General features: G+C 36.4%; 1 protein-coding gene across 1 annotated transcript in view; it reads left to right on the top strand.

Annotated features, from left to right (window-relative positions):
* PLXDC2 (plexin domain containing 2) overlaps positions 1-23,663 on the top strand; it is a 257,174-nt gene that overhangs the window by 210,135 nt on the left and 23,376 nt on the right. The window contains exons 10-12 of the mRNA XM_027720564.2: positions 18,111-18,171; positions 21,011-21,164; positions 22,561-22,599. Coding sequence (XP_027576365.1) covers positions 18,111-18,171; positions 21,011-21,164; positions 22,561-22,599 — 254 coding nt within the window. The remainder of the gene's footprint in view (positions 1-18,110; positions 18,172-21,010; positions 21,165-22,560; positions 22,600-23,663) is intronic.

The raw sequence follows: 23,663 nt of genomic DNA, 5'->3' as shown, positions 1-23,663 counted from the left end.
GGGAGATAAAAAAAATCTTATTCCATTCTCAGTGGAGATGTCTGGATCACAGGAGAATACTAAGAATCATTTGCTTCAGTACCACTCTGTGGTTTTGTTCCCTTCAAAAATAAATTTGCTGTGTTAAAATGTTCTTTTTTGCATCTGATTAAGAAGCATTTGCTCAACAAGAAAATCTAATATCCTGGTTAAAAATCATAAAGGATGGAAAGTTGTGAATTCCTTCACCATAATGCTCCACCTTTTTCTGTGTGTCACTGCTCTTCCATCACCATCCTTGTAAATCAACAGAGACTTTTATCTCCTGTTATGATATATGTTGCTCTGCTGCGGTAGAATAAAATGAGCTTGAAAAAACGAGGGCACAGCACTAAATGAAGTATTAATTTAGACATTTCTGAAGTGCCTGGAGTACAAAGAAAATTAATATTTACTGTACACTTTCAAGTGGGTGCTCGTAGGGCTTTTTGAAGTAGGAGTAACTCTTCTCGGTTACAAAGCTGACTGGACATGCTCGTCCAGGAAGTGAGGAACCAAAACTATCTCTCTTGGTTGTAGGCAAAGCCTAGGGTGGGGAAGCCAATTAGCCTTTGGTGCAAAAGCCTGAAGAAGGCTTTGAACTGTCAGTGACTGGTTTTCAGAGTACCAATTATCTATCAACTGATCTAGCACTCAGATTTCTGCAGAGGGAGAATGCCTGTTTGGTAGTGTGGGGACTGAGGCAGTAATGAGGGTCAGATATGGCTGGAACACGCAGTGATATTCCTTCTGTGGTGCTGCAGTAGTAGTTTGGTGCTCTCACGTGAGATCTTCCAGAGCAGCTGGCCTTCTGTGTGGGTTACAAGCAAACACATACAAGTTGAGAAACAAAACTCTATACTAATGCTACAAATCTTTTTTCTCAGGAACTCATTATGCCATTTATCCAGCAACATTATTATAAGGAACAACATTACTATCAGGAGCACCATCTTGGTTGTATTTTTTTCCTTGCATAAAATGTAATCCACATATTTAATCATTCACACAGCAAAGTACAGTTGTTCAGAAAAAAAAAATATTTAAAACCTGTAACTGCACAAGGAAAATTGACCAGCACACTGATTGCAGAATAACTGTTCTCCCCCATGTGGGCAACCTGTTGGAATGAAAACAGCTTTATCCTGCAACAGTGGGTTGTTTCCTACCTGTAACTTCAGCCCAGCTGTTGTGCAAACTCTGCAATGGTTGGAGAGGCAGATTCACTTTGTATGTAATTCAGGGCAAAATCCTCCATTCCTGCACTCTCTACAAGCTTAAATCACCATTAGACTTTTCATAAGGGGTCATCAAAGTATCCGCTCTGAAATCCAACATGATGTGTGTCATACAATTTTATCACAACTAAAGCAAAGGCACATCATTTTCTTTTGACTTAAGCAGATGAAGCATCTCACTAGGAGCTAATTTTTTTTAACTATGTATATTTTATAATTGTTTTATAAGTAAAACTGTTCAAAAAGAGATTAACTACAAATACGGAACCTAAGATGGTATGTCTGCAACATCGGATCTATGTCTGTAAAATGCCAGAAGTGCTTTAGCATCTGCCCCATAAGAGTCACCTGTGGCTGAAACTTGGATCATTTAGTCTTCGTTATCTCTGAATTCCTGACATGTAAAAATTGGGAGAATTCATTAATGTTAGATTTGTTTATATCATCTATTTATGCTTCTGAAAATGTCTGTATACTCCAGGCATTTGGTATAGCTTGCATTTTAGAGATATAATTTTCTAGGAAAGTATTTGGAAGCTTTAAGACAAACCTTGCTGTTATTTTATGGTTTCAGTTTGTAAAATTTGCTCATATATACTGAAATAGTGAGTTCCCTTGGAAATATTTGAAGTTAATTGTCCAATAAATATTTTCTAGATATTGATGGTTTTATTTTAATGAACTTCAGGAAAGTCTCAGATTTGGGCAGTGAAATGAAGCTGATATTTCAGTGCATTCAGAAATAAGCAGACAAAGAGCCCATTCTTGCAATCTGTGCAGGCTGGAGGCTCATGCTTTGAATGTCTCATACTTTACTTCATTAATACAGGATAAAAATATCTCCTGCTCCTTGCAACATCAGCCAGTTTTGGTGTGGTGCCTATACTCAAATTTTTAATCCTCAAAACTGTCTGCCTTATGCCAAGAGCACCCAAAACCCTATAGCTAGATCCACAAGGAGGTTCTTTTGGCAGACTTACTTAGGTTTTCAAGGGAAATTATGCAGAATAAGAGAGCATCTTTTCACCAAAATCTGGACTTAAGAATCTAAGACCGAAAAGGTCTCTAAGGTTCAAACATTTTGTCTGAGGAAAGATCTTCAGCTGAGTCTAAGCAGGACTCAGCAGTGAAATCCAAGTCCCATGAAGTTCCTTTACTTGTTAGGGTTGACACAGCCCTTTACACAAAAGTCTCTCAGTGATCAGAGAACCCTCAGAGGCATAGGAGGTAGGTGAACATGGGTCCTCTGAAAACGAGTCACCCCTGCCCATTAGATGTGCAGATCTGTAAGCCTGAGCACTGAAACTTCCTTGCATGACTCTAACTCAGATCACTTCCACTACCCTCAGGCACTGGCTGCCTGGAGAGTCAAGGTTAACTCCTGACACTGCTGTCCAGGCAGCCCCTCTGGGGACTTTCCTGGGTCTGCAAGGGAAGTGAGATTTGGCTTTGGGAGTCCCAGTTCACAAAGAGATCTTGCTCATGTTAAGTGCTTAAATGCACTCTTGTCCTTAAAAGTCTCTGTTTTCCAGAATATGCATTGAATAATCTGGTTTGAAATCATATCAGTTTATGGTATTGACCCATAGAGTATAAATCCCCTGTTTGAGAGGTGCTCTGAAACAGACTGTACAAATTCCAAGACTTTCTGTGTGTAGTGATGAGCCAAGACACTCCAGGAACTCTAGAAACAATCATCTTGCCCATGTGTGTATGCATAGCTCCCAAAGCTTCTTATACTCTTAAAGCAATCCTGAGCTAAAAAAAATGTGAAAGAATCCCATTCGTGATACATTTCACTTCAGTGTTTAATTCTGTGTGCCAACAACAGCACTAGCTATATAAATGGAAAGGTTATGGCTGGGTTTTATGGAACATGTTCTGAGCAAAGTGAAAAATCAGAAACGTGTCTGGGAATAGTAGCAATAATGTGATTTAAGTCTTGACACTTCTAAGCTTTTATTATTATGATCACTACTCCCATCTAAGCAGATAATAAAGAAACAAGTTGTTTTGCATTCCTTGCTGATTAGCTGGAAAGCAGGGAAGGGAGAATCTTTACCCAGCTGCAGTTCTTAAGAAAACGTGTTACAGTATGAAGTGACAGTTTTCCATAGAGCCCTTATAGTAATTGAGATAAAAAATGAATACCTATTACTTGTCTTCTGAACTTCTGGGAAAGTTTGAAATGTCTTGTTTGTTTATCCTTCCTTTAGAAGGAAATTGGAGACATGTTTAGTTAGTTTTCAAATGTGAGTTTGCATCTGGAAATTTTTAATATTAGGAAGAGGAAAAGGGTTAGGTTTTTTGTTTGTTGTTCTGTATGTCCCAGCTGACAAGACCTATTTTCATAAAAACTGTGTTGACTAAAATATTGTAGTATAAATAACAGTTTTATGTAATCTAAATATTTATCAGCTAAGCAAAACATCTTTTATACAGAATTACAAAAAAAAAACACAAATATCATTATCATTCTATCTACATAAACCTCCTGGTTTACAAAAGAAAATAATTAAATCCTAATAAGAAACACAGGATCCTTCTCCACACATACCTTACTGTTTGGAATCTACATTTTCCTTAGCTTTTATTTGATAGCTGACACCACAATGAAGGTTGTAGATTCCAGTAGAGAAGCAGGGAAAGGCAAACCACATCACTCAGCTTGGTGTCATCTGCAGACTTACTGGGGGTGAACTCAATCCCCCTGTCTATGTTGTTGATGAAGATATTAAACAGCACTGGTCCCAGTACAAACCCCTCAGCGGCACCAATTGAAACCACTGGGACATTGATCCTTTGACCACTGCTTTCTATATCTGACCAATTCCTCATCCACTAAACCATCCACCCATCAAACCTATCTCTCTGCAATTTAGAAAGAAGGATGTTGTGGGGGACTGTGTCAGAGGCCTTACAGAATTCCAGAGAGGTGACATCCATACACCTTGCCTTGTCCACTGATGTTATCACTCCATCATAAGGCCACTAGGTTTTTTCAAAATGCTCACTTTTAAATACTTTCTCATTTTAACCATTTGAGGTTTTAATTTTCTTTGTTCCATTGCTTTAGGGCTATTTCAAACTAAAAGATGGCAGAAAGACTTGCTGATTTATACTCAAGCATTTTTTTATCCAAACACTAACTGACAGTAGTGTGCTGTTATTACAAAATTGGCCACAGTATCTTAGCCATTGAATTACAAACTAAAAAAAAAAATGAGGCATTTGTATGGATTAAGTAAACCACCAGAGGGAGCATATATAATCCAATCAATGTAATAGTTTCATATACAAATGACAAGGCAAATCTCATTTTAAATGCTTAAGAAGGGCTAGAGGTTTAAAATATAGTGTATTCTGTTAAATATGTTGCATTCTATCAGTGTGTCTTACTTCATGAATTTGCTGATTATACCAGTGCTTCAAAAAAAAAGGCAAAAGAAATATGCCCAGATTTTGCCTGTCTGTATTCCACTACTGCAGTTCTTTATGCTGGAGTGGTTTTATATGGAAACACAGCTACACCTAACACCTGGGTCTTAGCAGTTGGATTGTTGAATTAGGTCAAATTTACCCTCTGATAAATGAAAAGTGATGTCACTACTCTTTTTCTAACCTGTATGTTGTTTCTTTGCTGATTATGAAGCAATCATATTGCAAACCCGAGAATCAGAAATTATGGCTATTTGTCAGAGTTGCTCTGATTAAAATGCAACATATTTTTCTTCTGTTTTAAAAGCTGTGTTGAAACATCAATTGATTCTTTTAATCAAGTGCAACAAATGTATCAAGAATGAATGTGCAAATTTGTCACCCCTGATACATTACTGATAGGAAAGATATAATAAATACTGAGCAAAAAAATTGCTCCACACCCAGCTTCTTCAAATGCTTTCCAAGCTGCTTGCTCTTAATTTGACAAGCTAATTTACACTCATGGACTGCAAGAAACTGTTAGGAAATTAGCATTCAATAATTGAGAATTTTGTATGCATGGCAAGCCTGATGGGAGTAAAGAAAGAACAGAAAGTGGCACGAAAGTGTTTAATGAACAAAGCATTGATGGTATTGTTTGATGAAAAATACCTCACAAGAACATAGTAATAGATATTCTCAAGTGTGACGGCAGTTCTGTTTAGAAGACAGTGTAAGCTTCAGTGAGCCTGAAGGTACACTTAAAAATGCATAACAGTAAAGATGTACATGTAAACTGTACATAACAGTACATTGAAAAGTACTGTTAAGGAACGTACATAATCCTGACCTCATAATATGTTTTTATTGAAAGTTAGTTTGCAGCCAGAGGAATTTGCTGTTCACTGAGATTCATACATGAATAAATAGCAGATTAATAACCTTTCTACATTTTTGGTAAGTTTGTAATTTGTTAGTAGCTGGAGTCTGTGGAATTATTGTGGAATTTCTGGAATTCCCCTTGAGCACAGACTGTCTGGAATAATTCCTATGTTTAATACAAATAAGCCTAAAAAGCTCAGTCTCTGAACAGAACCCAAGTGAATATGAAGTAGCTCTTGGGGGCTTAGCACAAGTCAGAGCAAGACCAGTCAATTCACCAGATATGGGGCAGGACCCACTAGAGTAGAATCATCCCCTTGCATGGTTCAAAACAGATGACTCAAATTGCCTGAGCAATATGTGGAATACTTTTTCAAGGCAAACACCTGAGCTTTTTCCTGCACTACTAGAACTTTTACTCATGGGCTTCATTCCTTAAGTTTCTTTTCTCCACACATTCTTCTCCTGTGTACTCACTGATGTTTTCAGCAGCTCCCTAAAACTTTTACCCTAACATTAACAGATTGATATCTACCCGATTGAATTTGAATCCTGCTTTCATACAGAAACTAGCCAGTTTTCTTACAGCTGCAGCATTAGTCACTACTTTTACATATGTATACCTTGCTTTGTTTCCCTGAATAACTCAGAACAACATAAGTACTACAGTTATGCTCATAACTGATGCAGATTTTTAAGAAGTTCAAGGCTGGGTTATAGAACTCTAAGTTATTTCTAGAAAATAAGCAGAAGATTGCTGCAATTCTCATTACTCTGAAATCCTAATATTTCTATTAAAATATTTTCTTTTAAATCCTGGACCTGAAGACAGGGAAGCATTTTGAAGATTCTTAATCTAGATGTAAACACAGTGATTTATTCAAACCACATCACTCACACTACTCATGTTGTATATTGCTATTTCTTACCATATCATTTGCTTTTCAAAATTTGAGGTTGGTTTCACTAGCTAGATGTTCATAGCAACATCCTTTGCTGAAGATGTTGCTGTTTCTTCTGCAGCTTAGAAATTCTGTTCATTATCCACTCTGAAGGTTTCTGTGGTGTGCAATTTTGCAACACAACTTGGACAAGATATAGACATCACAGTTAATATGAATAGACCACTGTCTGGACTTTTCTATGACCTTAATGCAAAGTCTGTTTCATATAGGTCTGTCAAATATATCACATTCCTAAAGTGTTTTGTTTTAAATGCAGAAAGTAGTTATCAAAGATACAGAGGACAGTTAAGCACCTAAATCTCATTGAGAGGAGGGAAAGAAGACATCCACCAGCTATATATACCTTGGAGAAAACTTATTTTTCCTGATTAATTTGGAAACAAGATTGGAGTGATGTAGCAATCCGAAACTCGGATATCAGCAGAAAAGGATTATGTAGCAGGCCATGGACAGCAGGAGCTGGGAGAAACTCCTTACTCTGAGGAACTTCCTTGCAAGACCTATTGATATTTAACTATGTTGATTGGCCTGTCTCCTGCAGCAAGATATGGAAAGACTTTGTGATGATGTTATCAGACCATGTAGAAACCCCTTTGTTCTTTTCCCCCTATGTGGTTGTAGCTAAGGGAAAATATTAACCAACCGTGTAACTGTAGCAGAAAACTGTGTAATCCTCTGGTTGGCATAATCCATCCCCTAGTTAGCATAACCCATCCTCCTCATTAATGTGTCCTGCCCCCAAGACCCTTATATTGCGAAGCGCGTACTCAATAAAGATTCCAGTTTCTACCCCCGAACTGGGATCGGTTAGTTATTGACCTCTTTGGAGTATCTGTGTTTAATTTCCATGTTTAAATTCACAGATGCACCTAAGATACCACAGCGATAAAACCCTAGAAAAATAGGTAGGTAGTAGAACTCTTTTCTGTAGAAATTTCTTTTGCAATTCTTTTACATACTAGTAGTGGTTTATTTATTCTTCACTTGCTGCATTAGAACAATAAGACAAAGCCCAGCCCAGTCTTTAATGAACCATTTATATCTAGAACTGTAGCTTCTGTGCTGGCCATAAATCTTTCAATTTGCAACAGAGTTGAGTACAGACTTAATTCCACATTGTTTGTTTATGCTGAGTGTGATAGCCATTACAATGGGTGTTGCCCTGCTCTATTAGAGAAGCATTCCCTCTGGGATTAATTTTTTTTTTTTCTGAGAGAACTACACTACATTCAGTTACATCACAGCCCTAAATTCTTTTGTGTTTGGTTTCATTTTCATCTGTTCATTTCTTACACTGATAGCTAAATTTGAATTCATACATGTTCCTATTTGATCAGTGAAAAGTAATAATCGTCCATGAAATGGTTCCACAGACATGTGCCTTAGGATACAATTTATACATATCCTAGACATTTTAAGAAACTTGACTAAGGCTTCTGGTCATCATTCTGTGTCGTGTGATAGGCTGTCTCAAGACAGAGTTCCTGTACTAGGCATTATAGCCTGTCTGATTCCCAAATAAATGTCTCAAGTGGTGGTCTAATGTAACTATTAGGCTTTAAATATATAATCCAAAGAGTGGAAGGGACACATTTCAAATAAAACAGGCTTTGCTGATAACAAATTAAAAGAACTATACTTAAAAGCACTATAATAAATAAATAATAATGCAAAATTGTTAGGATGTCGATTTCCATATACATGTAATGTGAAATGGGAAATATAGATAGGTGATGATTAGGTGAATACAGAACACAAATGAGAATAGAAAAAATAGGATTGTTACTTAAACAAATGAGTAAAGACTACTTAAAAAAACACTGAGAGGGAAGTTGCCACCTAAGGCAAAAATTGTATCTACGTTATCTGAATTGAGAGAAAGAGCTTCAAGAAAGTTTTGACATCTTCTGATAGAAACCACCACTCTATGAGGGCAAGTTCAAAGACAGAGGAATGAAGTCAGGGTCTCAAACTTCTCTTTGGTTGCTCACTATAATGTATTATAACAAAAAACAATGAGATAATAACTTATCATCTTGTCTACAGCATAATTTTAACCCTGCTCAGATTATATTCCTAACACTCAGGCCATTTCTTCCATTTCTTGTGGGTGTAAAGTCCCAACTTATCTCTTTTTCACACCTCTGAAATTTGCTAATTTTCCTTAACCTAAATAACACTAATTTGCAAGAATTACCTTTACTTGCTAAACTACTGATCTTTTTATCCAGCTTTCTCTCTGTTGATTATCATGTATATTTCTTTATACTATTCTACACTAACTACTATTCCCATGCTACTGGAAGAGTTATAAGTGAGCTGACTCTCACTAATTAAAACAGTAGATTGTAACATAGTTCATGGTCACTACTCAAACCAAATATGGCAGGATATAAGAAGTTTTTACTTTGGAGAGAAAAACCCATCAGAGATCTAATATGAAATTAAGGGAGAAAAAAAGAGAAAAGTTTCTCAAGAGAGCAGCTAGGCCATACAACAGCAGTTCTCTCAGTTTTTGCGCCAAATATCTAGGTAAGCTGCTTCTGATTAAACAAATTCATTTTTCTAGTCCTAACTGAATTCTGAATCAAAAAAGATAGGTTAGTACTATAATAGGTTAGTTCTGTTATCTATAGTTTCTCATTTTCTCATTTTGCAATATTTTTATGTATTACTGTACATAGAGCAGTGTTGCTGCTATTTTGCAGTTTGTCTTACCTTCTCTTCCAGTGGACTGAAATAAATCAACCGTACTGCTTACAACAGGTGAACAACTTGGGAATTCTTTTCCTTCCCAAAAATGATGCATTAGAAAATGCTCAAATTTGACCAACCCAAGCTTAATGACTTCAGGAGAATTTGTCAGATAAGTTCAGGCACAGAAAAAGGTTCATTAATGGATCAGCAAAAATAATAACTGTGCAGTAAGTGCATTTTTTCCAATAGGCCCTCTTAGTAGAACATTAATTTAGTGAAGAACAAGGTATCAGATTTCTTCCCTTTCGTGTCTGAGATTAATTTAATTTGTAGTTCCCAACTCCTTCCTGAACTGTCAGAAAATGTTATGTTCCGAGAAATTACTTACTCTGTATCTTTTATTAAATATTTGAAAACTTATGAGACTATATTACAGAAGCCAGATACCACCTAACCATTGTAACTTAAATTGTTGGTGTAGATAATAATTTCCTCAACTGCAACTTTCTTTCCTTATTCCAAGTGTTTTAAAAAAAAAAAAAAAAAGGTGAAACAGAAACAGAACAAAACATTTCAGGAAATGTCAAAATTCAGGACGCAAATGTGGAAACAGCCCAAACTATCACACCTGACTCTAGGATACTTTATAGGATGAATGTTAATCCACTTTTTTGGAAGTATTATTTTTTTCCCCTTCATATAAGCATCCAACCCACTGCATCACCATGGAGAAATCCATCTTCCACCAATTTTTTGGTGCTGTCTTAATTTCCTTTGTTCTCATTACAAGGGAAATAAATAAAAAATAAATGATAAATAAATAAAATAAGTCAAGGGGGTTTTTAATTGAAGCAATCGAGATTTTTTTAATGTAAATTTTTTGCACTTAATCTAATTTTCTTTTTCTCTGATTTTTCTGTTTCATTGAAATATAATGCAGAATGGCAGCCCCAGTCACTAGTACAGATATAGTTCATCTTCCCATACCACATATTTTTTTACATAGTATTGCAAATTAAACACAACCTGGGAAGTTTCCTGGGAATTTTAAAACTATTTTCTGTGCCATTAAAAGAGTTATGATGTTTCCTGATGCGATTTCAGTCCACGGCCAGGAGCACTGTCCACAACAGTTCCCAGGAATGTTGCAGGAGTTTGACTGTTCCAAGGATTACTCCCAGCTGGCAATTTACATGCAGCCTCCTTCTTTTCAAGGTTGAGAGAGTTTGCTTGTTCAGACATAGGCCATTCTGTGCCAACAGCCTTCAGTGCCAAGGAACATTTCTAGCCATGTTTGTTGTACTACTGTAGACAGAATGATCACAATAGTCTTAACTGCTTTCCAGAAGTGCTAACCTCTTATGGTTGTACTCCTCAATATAACTTGAGCATCGCTGAAATCATATTTGCTTCATAGCCTCCTAGCTATCACTCTTTAAGGAAGGGCCATATATGAAAAGTTACTTTTTGTTAGCATATTTTAAATTTTACATGTAGCTACAGACATTCCTATATAATGTTGCCAAAAAAGTTTATTTATGTCTCTTCATAAAGTTTGGATTATCTGAAATTAAAACTTGTTAAGGCAAATTGTTCAATTGTTCAAATTTCTCAATGTAGTCTGAAGATTCTTTATAGCATACATATATTCTCAATCTTTCCAGTCATCTAAAGAGTGAGGACTCTGTAACACCTCCATGTAGAGATATTCCCAGTTTCAGGGAAATAAGTAAAGTTTTATCTGTGTTCTTCCTTAAATATCCAGGTCTTTTATGCATCACTATGTTTTTAGTTCTCCCTACATTTAGGTCTATTAACTCTTCCAATATCTGCATTATTATAAAACATTGACAAAACCACATTTTCCACTGGATATCAGAACTGATATTAATATGTACAATTAATTAAGAAATTGAGAAACCCCAACAGTTCTGTAATTCTTTGGTTTTGCTGACTGTTCCTGCTCAATGTTGACTTCAGAATCTTACTCACTTTTAGATAAAAAAATGAGATGCAATTAGGATGCTAGTCTGGGAAATAAAAACTTTCTGAACTTTAAGTTTCTTTGAACATGACCAGTTACAGGATGATTCATGTTCTTCCCTTCTTTGCTCTCTATCTGAAGACTTAACTGATCCATTACAACAGGTTTTTTTCTTAGCCCTAATTCACCCTTCCTTTCCACAAATGCAGAATGAATATTCAGTTTCAAAACTGTGTATGTTGTTTTGCAGAATGCTCTCCTGCTTTGTCGCATATAAACTTTGCCTTTTCTAGAGTCAGTGTAGCATAGTATGCCTCCTTTTTCTATCATTGCTCCTGCTTCCTTCAGATTCTTACTCTTTTTAGAGTTCTGAATGAGATATAACAGGAGCAGTAGCCTAGCCTAATTAAAACATTGCTGAATTTCTCTTTCTAGAGGCTCAGATGCTGATGCCCACTAGTACTGAATCAGGCAGGTTATATATTGTATGATTGCTGGGGGTTCATGTGTCATAACAGAAATTTGAACAGCCCTATTTCAGACCATTTCCAGGCCACTTTTATCCTGTCCCAAGGACTCTTCTACTTCACAGAATAACAGAATCACAGATTATGCCAAGTTGGAAGGCACCCACAAGGATCATCAAGTCCAGTTCCTGGCCCTGCACAGGACCCCCTCAAGAGTCACACCATGTGCCTGAGAGTATTGTCCAAACATTTGAACTCCATCAGGCTTGGTGCTCTGACCACTTCCCTGGGGAGCCTGTTCCAGCAACCAAACACCCTCTGGGGGAAGAACCTTTTTCTGATATTCAACCTAAACCTCCCCTGACACAACTTCAGGCCATTCCCTCAGTTTCTGTTACTATTCACCACACAGAAGAGATCAGTGCCTGTCCCTCCTCATCCCCTCACAAAGAAGTTGTAACTGCAGCAAGGTCTCCCCTCAGTCTCCTCTTCTCCAGGCTGAACAGACCTCAGTCATTCCTCATACAGCTTCCCCTCAAGGCCCTTCACCATCTTCGTTGCCCTCCTTTAAACACTCTCTAAAAGCTTAGTGTCTTTCTTATACTGAGTGACCAAAACTGCACACAATATTCAAGGTGAGGCCACATTACTGCAGAATTAATGTTATCAGTGTGTTTTTTTTATAAAGGAGCAAAATCCCAGTGAAAGTATATGAATAAAAAGGGGAGCATGGCCAATGTGTGAACAAGATCTGTACCTTGGTGCACACCACCTGAGGCTTGGTGTTTTTAACTGTCATTCCCAGTTCTATAATTCATATGTCTGGGAGTACTATGGAAAACATAGGACCTGTGAATTAGTGTATGCTCATCTGGTTTTCAGAAAATCTGGGCTTAACTCTAGGTTCTGTTACAAATTCTGTGTTATCTCAGCTGATTTCTTCATATCTCTGATGTTCTGTTTCCTTATCTCTAAAGCGGAAAAGGAAATGCTTTCTCCAAAGATGACCTTCATATTTTTATTTTAAAAACAAGACAAAATCAATGGCTATGTGACACTAACTATACTTCTGAGTTTGTCAGTATCAGCTGAATATTCAAAGATAGAAAAGAATTCAGTCAACCTTGTAAATGTAAGAAAGGGGGGATTAATTGTGCTAGTTACAATCACTAACCAAAGCATAAGTACACCCAGTAGTACTTTAGAGCTCTGCCTTGAACCCTGAGAAACTACTAGTGTGCAAAACAGATAGCAATGCCAATGGATCAGAATTCCCTGCTAACTTCTGTTGCTATTAGCCCTTTATACCCACCTGATGCAGGTACAAATGCAGAAAGTCAAAGGCAATAGTGAATGTAATCTAGTATCGGAGACTAATCTCAGTGTGTTTCCTTTCCAGAGAATGCATTTGATATTATTTTCTGATAATTCTCTTGGAAATTCTGGTACCATAATCTCATAAATTTGTCTCTAAGGTGTTCCTCTTACACTTTCTTTTTTCTTCTAGCTATTCAAAGCAGAGCCTTTAGCAAAAGCTTATTTTTTATTCTTTATCTGCTTTTCAGCATGTTTCCTTTATTGTTGTAACTCACATTAAATTTATAGAAAATATCCTTCTATTCTTCTTTAATCAGAACTTTGCCAAGTCTTCCTTTAACCATATTATTTTCTTTTCTTTCTAGTTGAATTGGAAATAAAACTACTTACTTCTTTTATCCCACTTTTATTCTTAGCCTCTTTCAACAGAAAGAATTCCCTATGGGTGTCCTTATTTCCTACTGCCTATTCAAATGTTGTGTCAGAGTTACAAATATTGAGGCTTACTCATGTTCAGTCTTTTTCTGTAAAATAACAGCTCTGGTTTTAACATCGTTCACTTCTATGTTTATATGATATTGCAGGAGTACATTACAGAACATGTAGCTATATTTTTCCAAACTTTCCATCCCATAAAATTGTGGAACCCTTGTCAGGTTGAAGATCGACTGCTGGACTTTATGCCACTCTGATCCTCCTAATCATCACCTGAATGTTTTAAGTTTTGAGAAGTACATAATCTTAAGACAATGATGGAATTCAGTGCTGCATTGACTATTAACTATGCCTTAGTAGTTATATTCAAATTTGTCATAAACATTAAAATAGTACAAGCTGTTTGTAGTGCCATATGTTTAAAATCCTTTTATTAAGCTAGTCATCTTAGATATTCTTACTCTACAACAGCAAAGTGGGAGCAAATCTTCTGACTAATCAAATTGTCATCCTATTCTAAAGTACAGTTTCATTAAGCAATGTTTAAGTAAGGGATAAATACAGAGAACACACTTATTCTTGAATTCAGATGTATGATTTCGTGTATTAAACTAGGTGATAAGCACAACTACCATTCAAATACCTTACAAATGCATACTACAGTCACTCACAGTGACACTTCACCAGAACCTCATAAGCATTTCAAGCTGTGATAAAGTTCTCCATCTGAAAGTAGAAAATAACAAAGGCATGAAAATTCAGTCTTTGCCCAAACAGCACAGTGTGACAAGAAAGTAATATTTGAAGGATGAAAGAAAAATATTGGAGCCTGTTCTGTGGTAAAGAGAGGGAAAACCAGACCAAGCACAAAGATAAGTCTTTTTTCCTCCAAAAATCACTTTATGATTAGGGTTATTTTTCAGTTGGACAGACACAATATATCATTTATTTATTTATTTATATTTTGCTTCCTATTTCAACTTGAAAAGAAATTCCACTTTAAAATGTTCTAATTCTTCTAGTAATGCAAACATTCTAGCAAGTGCTTTAATCTTTTCATAATGTGATGGTCCTTCTTTAATGGTTAAAGGCAGGAAAGCCTTTTTAATTTTCCAGATTAACCTTTTATTTTGCTGAGTCAATAAGCATTTTAACTGAGCTAAATCATTACATGGTATTTACAAAATCATTTTAGATTTCTGGAATGCCCTGCAGTCCCAGGAATCCATTCTTTACATGCTCCTACAGAGCCAAAACCAATAGGGAATGGTAGGTTTAAAGGACAAATGTTGTGCATTTTAATGCTCTTGATTGTATTATACCAGCTCATCCTAGTGAAAAGATTTTTCCGTATAGACTTTGTCACTTTCCTTCTCAATAATTTTCTGTTATTAGCCCTACATGATAAACCTTGATGAATTTTCTGTATACAGGTTATCTGATTCATTATTATTAATTCTTATTGAACTCTCTTCAAAGAGAAGCAGCCATCACATACTGCATGAACACATCTTTATAATATTCTCTACCAAATACCAGTATATGGCATTTGGTAGATAGGATGGCATCTCCAACTCCTTTCTGGCTACATACAGTTCACTGAAAGGCTTTTGACAGCTTTCTTGTTATTCGGACTCAGCTGCATCAGTTATGCCAAATTGTCTTTGCTACACATGCAGACACATTAATTTTCTCTTTCCTCCCTGAACCAGTACTCCAGCGTTCCACACAAATCCTGAAACTCCTTACATTTCATGAATGTCCCTATTCTCATTTCCTAGAACATCTTTATTTTGCTTTCCTAGGAGCTGAGTTCGGTCATCACTTGAAAATGAAGTTGTTATAAAATAGCCGTGTTGACAGATGGCATAAACAGCATAGCTAATCAAATCTGCTCCAATGTTTTAATGGAAACAGGGAATTATCACCATGCTACAAAATGCAATCAGTAAAGCGGGTGGTGCGCCGAAATGCCAGTTTCCAGAGTTCTAAATCAACAGCACAGCAATAATAGTTGCTGCTGCAGCTGACATCTCGTGATATATGCCTCAAAGGAAGTTCACAAACAGGTTTGCCTGGAGCCTATCTCGTTCCTGATAAAGCTGCTTTCTGATAATATTGTTTGGACTCACCGTGCATCAGTAGGAAATGTTAAATAAACAGTGCTCAGGGTTCAATGTAATGTTTTTTAAGGCAGAGTCATCTCAAGAGTGCCTCACATGTTTGAAAGAGCCATTCCAAGTCCTTACATGTTGCATTCTATCTTTGGTAGTTTGTTAATGCCTAGGAAAAAGAAATTAACCCCAGCAATGTTAGTCACCACCATAATTCGGTGGTTTGTAAGAAAACATTTAAGGACTGTAAATGAGTGCACCTGGGATACATTTTTATTCATTTAATCTTTGGAGCCTTAAATTGGAAACCACTTAGATACAAGATAAAATCTAGGATAAAAGTTTGTTAATCCTTACTAGCTCTAAGTGCAGTTGGATTTGAAATGGACACAGAAGTTGCTAATGAAGTTCTTCAAACTTCAGAAAAAAGTAGGGGAGTCTAAAAAAAATATGTTCTATTCATACCTGGAATGTCACGTCATCATTTCTTCTTGCTTAGTAAGATTTTCCTGGTTCTTTCAGACATTCACGGAGACAGAACACCACAGAGATGGAGAAAGAGCACTCAGCTCCCAGCATGGCACTGATTCATTCACTCTTCATCAAGAAAACACTTTTTGCAGTGGCCTTTATTCATGGAATGTTTTGGGTTGGAAGGGACCTTTAAAGATTATCCAGTCCAGCCCCACTGACATGGGCAGGGGCATCTTGCACTGAATACAAGGTTGCAAAAAGCCCCATCCAACTGGACCTTGAACACTTCCAATGGGGCATTCACAACTTCTTTTGGTAACCTGTTCTAGTGACGCACCAGCATCACTGAAAAAATATTTCTTCCTTATGTCCAATATAAATCTATTCTCTTTCAATTTAAAACCATTGCCCCTTGTTCTGTCACTACAGGCTTTAATAAAAGATCTCTTTCTATCTTTTTTACAAGCCCTCTTTAAGTATTGAAAGTCTGCTATAAGGTTTTCCCATAGACTTCTCGTCTCCAGGCTGAACAACCCCAATTCTCTCAGCCTGTCTTCATAAGAGAGCTGCTCCAGTCCTGCGATCATCTTTGTGACCCTCTTCTGGACCTACTCCAGCAGGTCCATGTCCTGCCTATACTGGGGGCCTCATGCATTGAGAAGGAGATCTCTATTTCTTTGGAACACATTTCTTGTTTGGACATCTTTCTTCATTTCTGCTGTAGGTTTTTGGAGAAGTCAGTTGCTATAGAGTGTGTGATAATTTACACCTGTTAGCATTGGGGTACTTTTTTTGGTAATATTGCAAATGGTGGAATGTGGATCAGTGCAAGTATAACAAAAAAATGAACATTTTCTCAAAAACTTTTCTCAAAGACATTATATATTGTGCTCAGAATAACTATATGGAGAAGTGTCTTCACCCAAGCGTGTTGTTAACATTGTTTACATCTTCTTGTAACATCCTCTCCTACTGTAAAAATAATTCCACTGTTCCATTCTTCTAAATGCACCTGTTTACCTCAGTTGAAGTAGGGTAGTACTTGGCATGTCTTTTCATCTTTCAATTCTTTGAGAACAAAAAATTACCTCTTAAATATAGCTAACCATAACAGTGGCCTTATTTCCTTGTCTAGTCTTATTAAATGACAGCAAGAAAGTTGTTTGTTGTACAATGGCATCACCTTGTCTCATAACAAAATACTGCAGGAAATGAATGCAGGGAAAAAAAAAAGCAAATCCTCCAAAATAAAAAACCCCCTAACTGGGAAGAATCTTTTTCAAAGTTGAACATCATTCTTTAGTTATTTGCTTGTCATTTTAATAATGCTTTCTGTTTGCGATGTTGTCTAGGAAAACCTAACTTTATAACCACTGATAACACTCTTGTGAGATAGGGATTGCCAAGGGAGTCATTATATTGAAGTGTTACAAGTTTCTTAAAAATTTCTTTGTTACATATTGCAAATGAGAAAGAATATTGTAGACAGGTTATTAAACCCACCTAATTTGATAAGAAATGTGCACACAATTTAATTTTTCTGCATCTAGTGAAGAGGTAGAAGCAACTGTATGGTATTCTCTAATTGTCGTGAAGAGTGTTCAGAGGAGCTGTGAGCATTGATCACACTGGTATATGTGTATTTTGATGTCTCAGATCACTTTGACTGAAAAAACAGTGACTGGTTCACTGCATCCTTTGTGGGATTAATTTTTCCTGGCAAATTCTGGACAAAAAATAATTAAACCAATTTACATCCCTATGGTTGACATCAAACTTAAAAATGCTATGGGTCAGTGCAGTCTTAAGAATAATTAGCCAGTGGAAGGGAGATACTCCTATTTAAAAGCTATAGATAGATTGAAAAACTTAAAGTAAAACCTCATTCATTGAAGTACCTTTCAAAGTGGATTAAAGGAGTGACTCAGTGTAACAAACAGTATCTTGAATAAAAGTGATACGACAAATCATATTAATTTTAAATCACATCATTTACTTATTCTTTCTGTCACTCTCTTCTGTTCCTCTCCCTTCCTTTCTTATTCTTATTTTCCTCCGATTTCCATCGGAACAACTTCTATGTATTTCATCATTTAAAGATGCTCCAGTGGATTTGACCGTCACCGGCAAGATTGGGTAGACAGTGGCTGCCCTGAAGAGGTATGTGAGTAGTTTACATCCTCAGCCCATCAGAGGAAACTTATATAGATATGATGCTTTTGATTAAATTCTTCAGATTATGAAGCATGGTTTCAAGGCCAAAGACATTCTATAATTATCTTTATTATTCAGGGGAAATGCTATAATACATAATAAAGAAGAATAGGCTGAACAATTTCACTCTCCATTTGGTAGAATAAAATGGATATAAATTGAATTTTTATCCTTGAGAAAATACTTTAAATAACTTTTAAAAATTAAATTAACAACAAAAAACAACAAAACAAACCAAACAAAAAAAAAGGAGAAAAAAAAAGCCTACTCCAAAACAGTGTCCTGTGCTGATTTTCCTTTAGATCTCTGAATTTGCTGGGAAAGGGGAAGAAACTGTGATGTTCCTCACCTCAAAAAACTAGAGTAATTTTGAGTGCAAAACTGGCATTGTATTTTGATTATGAAATCTGGTCAAATCATTTAGTACAGAAGACATTACACAGATGAATTCAAAGAGATAAAATAAAAATTTTAAAAAAATTTAAAAAGCCCTCACAACCAACTTACAGGGCATTTGGATTTCCTTTCATGAGGAGGCAGTGAGAGGATGAGAAGGATACCTGATTGTGGTAGTGGCAGACTGTCAAACAGAGACTATAAACCTCCTCTGAAAGTTATTTGGGGTACTCCTAAACCAGAGCAGTTCGTTTTCAAGACACATATATAAATATGCTGCTGGTGTTTCTTTTCCAGTGTCCTCCCTTTATAAGGACCTTTAGTTTGGGAGTTGGTTTGGGTTTTTTTTCATTTTTCTTATTTCTCATTTGGGGATTGTGGTAATAGGAACAAATTAATTTGTGACACTTTTAATGTCCTGATGACCATAAAAAAAGAGCAGTTATTTTTCAATTTTTGCTGAAGGAGCTAAATTTTCTCATGAGTTTCAGCAACACAGGCCTTCTGAAGTGTAATGTCAGGTGAAAATCAGGGCAAAACAAAGCCCCAAGTGTCTAGTTAGAAAAGCACATTCTGTTTTATTCTCAGTAGAAGCAAAGAAGAATTATTTTTTTCTTATAACTGTAATTGCAAAATAACTGCATCCTACTTGCTGCCTTGTTACATAGCCTTGAAGCTTCAGCTTTGCAGTTTGTAATCTGCTGATTTAAGAACAAAATCTCTGTGAAGAGCAACCTCTTCAAGAACATAAGACAAAAGTTAGTGGGAGTGTGTGTTATTATAGTACATGACCTTTGTATGGCTTTAATCCAATTATAATTAGCTAGGACTCAGTTGTGCTTGTAAATGAAGTTACCCAAAAAATGCTTTCTGCAGGACAGTAGCATCCCATTCTGCTTTTCCTTTCTCATTTCAGTCCAGCTAGTGCTCCAAGGTTCAGTACACGATCTGAGAGGAAATTATCGATACACTTCGTGTAGCTGAGAAACTAATAAATTAATTTGCAAAGTTTCAGTCTATTTGATTGCAGTTCACTGTCCAGCTTTCAGGCTCTGGAGTAGAAGCAACAGCTTACTTAGCATCTTCAGAGTTACGCCTGAGCTGACTGCTAGAGTTCAATGAAGGATCAATAATTAACATACAATGGTTAATTTTAGATGCCTTCACTAAAGAGGATGAATAGCGGGGATTCTCATAACAGGGTTTCTTTATTTGTAATATATATTTTGAGCTAAATTTTTATAGTTTTCAAGAAAAAACACAAAGAAATTTGAAGAATAGTTATCCTGCAGGCACTGATACCTTTCTTTAATGTAATATATTGTTTTTGGTGAAACAAAGGATAATAAACTACCTGTGCATATTAAAAGAAAGACAGGGCCCACTGGGTTTTGACAGTCAGATCTCAATAAAATGAACAGGCTTTGCGGGATGCTACTTCTTATGAAAATGAATGAGGACAGCAGGAGTTAAGTGCAGTTCCCATATTTGCTGCAGGTTGATTGGGTGTATTTTCCTGCAAAACTGTGTGATCCATAAAAGAAATTATTCATTACATCTGCAGAATTTTAAAAATGTCCAGAAATTTTTAAAAAAAAACAACCAAAAAAAAACCCCAAAAAACAGACTCAAGATTTGTATCAAAACATTTGCCCATGAAAATAAAAATTAAATTATTAGATGATGATGACTATTATTTATAGTGTGCTAATATATTACAATAATTTTCTTCATTATTATTATTATAGTTTCTATTTAGAATATATTTTGTATAATAATTATTATAGATACAAATAATACATGATATTTTAATATTATGTAGAATTAATAGCCATATAGTGAATGTTTTGCTCTGTTGTAGTAAATAAATATTCTATAGGCTGAATACATGCACACATTTTACACATATTTGTGTGTTCTTCTGTGATAACTGCATGCAAAACCAAATTAAATGTTCCACTTAACTACACATTGTCCACTATGAAGAGCTACAGTTTAATTCCCACATATCCTTTTCAACATATGTTATGGCACCTGTATTGATGGCAGTGAGCTTTCATTATAGAAGAGTAAAAATATGAATTATAATCTTAGATGTTAAAATAATAACATGCTTGAAGATTTGGGAAGACTTTGAAGCCTTGTCATTAACAACTGAGAGTTGTAAATTTTACAGATAAATGAAAAAAAATACATGTTACTGAATGCAGTGTAGAGTACTTCAAAGAAAAAAAAAAGAAAATTAAAAGAAAAATCTCTTGAAATTTCTTGATTTAGGGTTTCTATTATAATTCACTTTATTCCGGCAGTTTGTCCATGCTTAAGTTCTTCATTCAGTGGCAGTCTCCACTTTAATTTTCTCTTCTTTGTTTCTGTTGTTTCCCCACAGGCAAAAGATAAGATCTGTGAAAAGAATATAGACACAACTGAAACACCTCCATACTCCACCACCACCCTTCTGCCAACCACCACAAGGTTCAGAGTTTTAACAACCACCAGGGGATCCACCACTTCCCACCTTCCAACTAGCCTGCCCACAGAAGGTGGCGTGTATACAATGCATTATTCTATAGTGCAAACAAGTCATTTAGAAGTCAAAAAGAAATTTATTTCCTTTAAGTATGTGTATTCGTGTTGACCTTTTTTCTCTGAGGCAGCGGAAGGAGTTGGAAATTGCAGTCAAGGCGATATCTGCTACAGGTTTTAATTTGCAACTCACTCTTGCAATAGTAAGGTGCAAGGGGATGAGGGCTGGAGGAAGGGATGATGCTGGAGAAACAAAGGCAAGTCAGGCAGACTTCTGGAAAACCTGAGATTACAATGAGTTTTTCATATTCCTTTACCATCAAGCCATAGTCCAAACCTGCTGAAATAGCAGTAGTAGAGAGCCCTATTAAAGTTAGTGAAGCAACTCCCACTACAGATTTAATCGATTTTTAATTCCTTTAGGAATTCTATTTAGCCAAGTGAAAATTATAGATAATCCAAATTAAAAACGTCTTTGAAATATGCCTGTTTGCTTTTTTTCAGTCAGTTGACACTGTTTTTTTCATGTAGTGCTCACTGTTGTTGTTGTGAAATAGTTTCTCTGGGCTTCTGAACAGAATTAACTGGGTAAGCGATGGTGTGTCAGTTCTCATCCTTGTTCCACTGGCTACTTAAACCTTGCCTTTCTGGGTTTGGGATACCCTGCTTTCCTGCTTTGGGAGAAAATTCAACTGGGCAGGAAAGTTAGATCAGATCAATCAAAGAAGATCTATAAAAAGTGTTTGCATCTGTCTGTTGGCATTGTATGTTAAGAGAAGAAAAGGTACTAAGTACAGGCAAATTTTCCAAGTGGCCTCTGACAGGAAAATTTGAGCTGAAGGCATTTTAAAGTGGGAATCTACTGATAGGAAAGTCTGGTTTTGTTTGCACCAATAAAAGTTTAGAAATATTCAGTACAGCATTTGGACTGCATTAAAAGGAATATTCCCTGGCATTTTGTTCATTAAAATTCACAAGAAGAAGAGGAATATGGAAATAAATATGATTTAATATTGGTAGACTTTTTCATGATTCTCAGAAGAGGAACTAAGTCATTGTCTTACTTTATTATCATATGTTGGGTCATATAATCCTTAATATGACAGAATGCTCAAGATATGTATGAACATATAACATAAATGAATTATTTGTAAACATTATGAGACAGACTCTAGTACCCTTATTTACCAGTATTTTGAATCCTCCTGTACACTCTCATAAATGATTTTTTTAGTGGTAAGGAGGTGAGGTAATGCTCAGCGTAAGAAACACCACAATCTAATTCTCATTGAGTTGAGTACCAAATAATTTTCTAGCTGTGGGATTTCTTTGATATTAGAAACTGATTCCTAAAATGACTCATGACCTAGAAAAATGCATTTTCCTTCAACTAACTCTGAATTTCCTTTATAGATGACACCAAGATTGCACTGCACCTAAAAGATAATGGAGGTAAGAGATTTATTTTTTCTGTAAGTAGTGGCAGTAATTTGTCAAATTAAACCCCACTGAACTTCACTAATCAAAATCAGATTGTAGAAATAGTTTTTCACCAGACTCCCATAGGACTTTAGCCTTCCACATCTGTGTGAAAGAAAAGGAGGGCAAATAAGCTTCAAAACTGCTTAGGAAAATTAAATATTTACAACTCTGTTTATAATTCTACAAAAAACCAGCAGGTTTAATTAACTTCTATGTATGGACATATTAAGTAAATTTTTAACTGTACTAATACAGTTATTGGTTATATGCTCTGCAAGGGACAGCTTTTGTCATCTTCTTTTTGGTTCAAGGACTGAGACCTGAGGTTTGTTCCTTCTCGCTTTGAAGTGGATGAGAATTTCCCTTCCCTTATTAGTTAGAACAGGACTGGGTTGTGAACACAGACCTGTGTCTGTGTTCACTGCCAATCTAGAACTTGATGAGGTGGAAGAGAAGATTTGGCTTGATTTCTGCAGCCTTCAGAATGGTCTATCAAACCAGAGGATGATTTTTTCAGCAAAATGAAATAAATTATATTTCCACTGATATAAAGGGGAATATTATTGGCTCTGATTGCCTTTCCAAGCAGGGAGCACCAAGCTTCTCTCATGGGTCAGGGGAACAGGCAGCCAAGCATAGCAGCAGGCACAGGCAGGGCGCAGGGTCAGTCCAGCAGCTCAGGGGAAGCAACTGTGGTGAACCCTGTGATGGTCTAGTCACCCTCAACTGAGTCTGCAGAAACAGTGCAGACCCAGGGTCAAGGTAGGAAGCCAGGTTGGCAAGGCAGCGAAGGAGCAGCAAGGTAGCAGGCCAGGGACAGCAACCAACAGCATAGCTCAGGCAGGACCCATCAGCAGTCCCAGAGGAAGTGAGGTGACGAACCAGGTCCATACAGAGATTCTGGTCAGTAGCAAAAGGAAAGACAGCTCCAAGGTCCATCCACGGAGACATGGCCCATGGGCAGGACTGGAGACAAGCTACCTTCAGCATTGGTCCAGGAGACAAGATCAAAGATGGGACTGAATACAGGTTCA

Source organism: Pipra filicauda, unplaced genomic scaffold (genome assembly GCF_003945595.2).
Source record: "Pipra filicauda isolate LSUMZ 115617 unplaced genomic scaffold, ASM394559v2 scaffold65_size3143899_pilon, whole genome shotgun sequence".
Taxonomy (NCBI): Eukaryota; Metazoa; Chordata; class Aves; order Passeriformes; family Pipridae; genus Pipra; species Pipra filicauda.
Note: the sequence above shows the minus strand (reverse complement) of the source record. Positions and strands in the feature narration are given on the sequence as shown.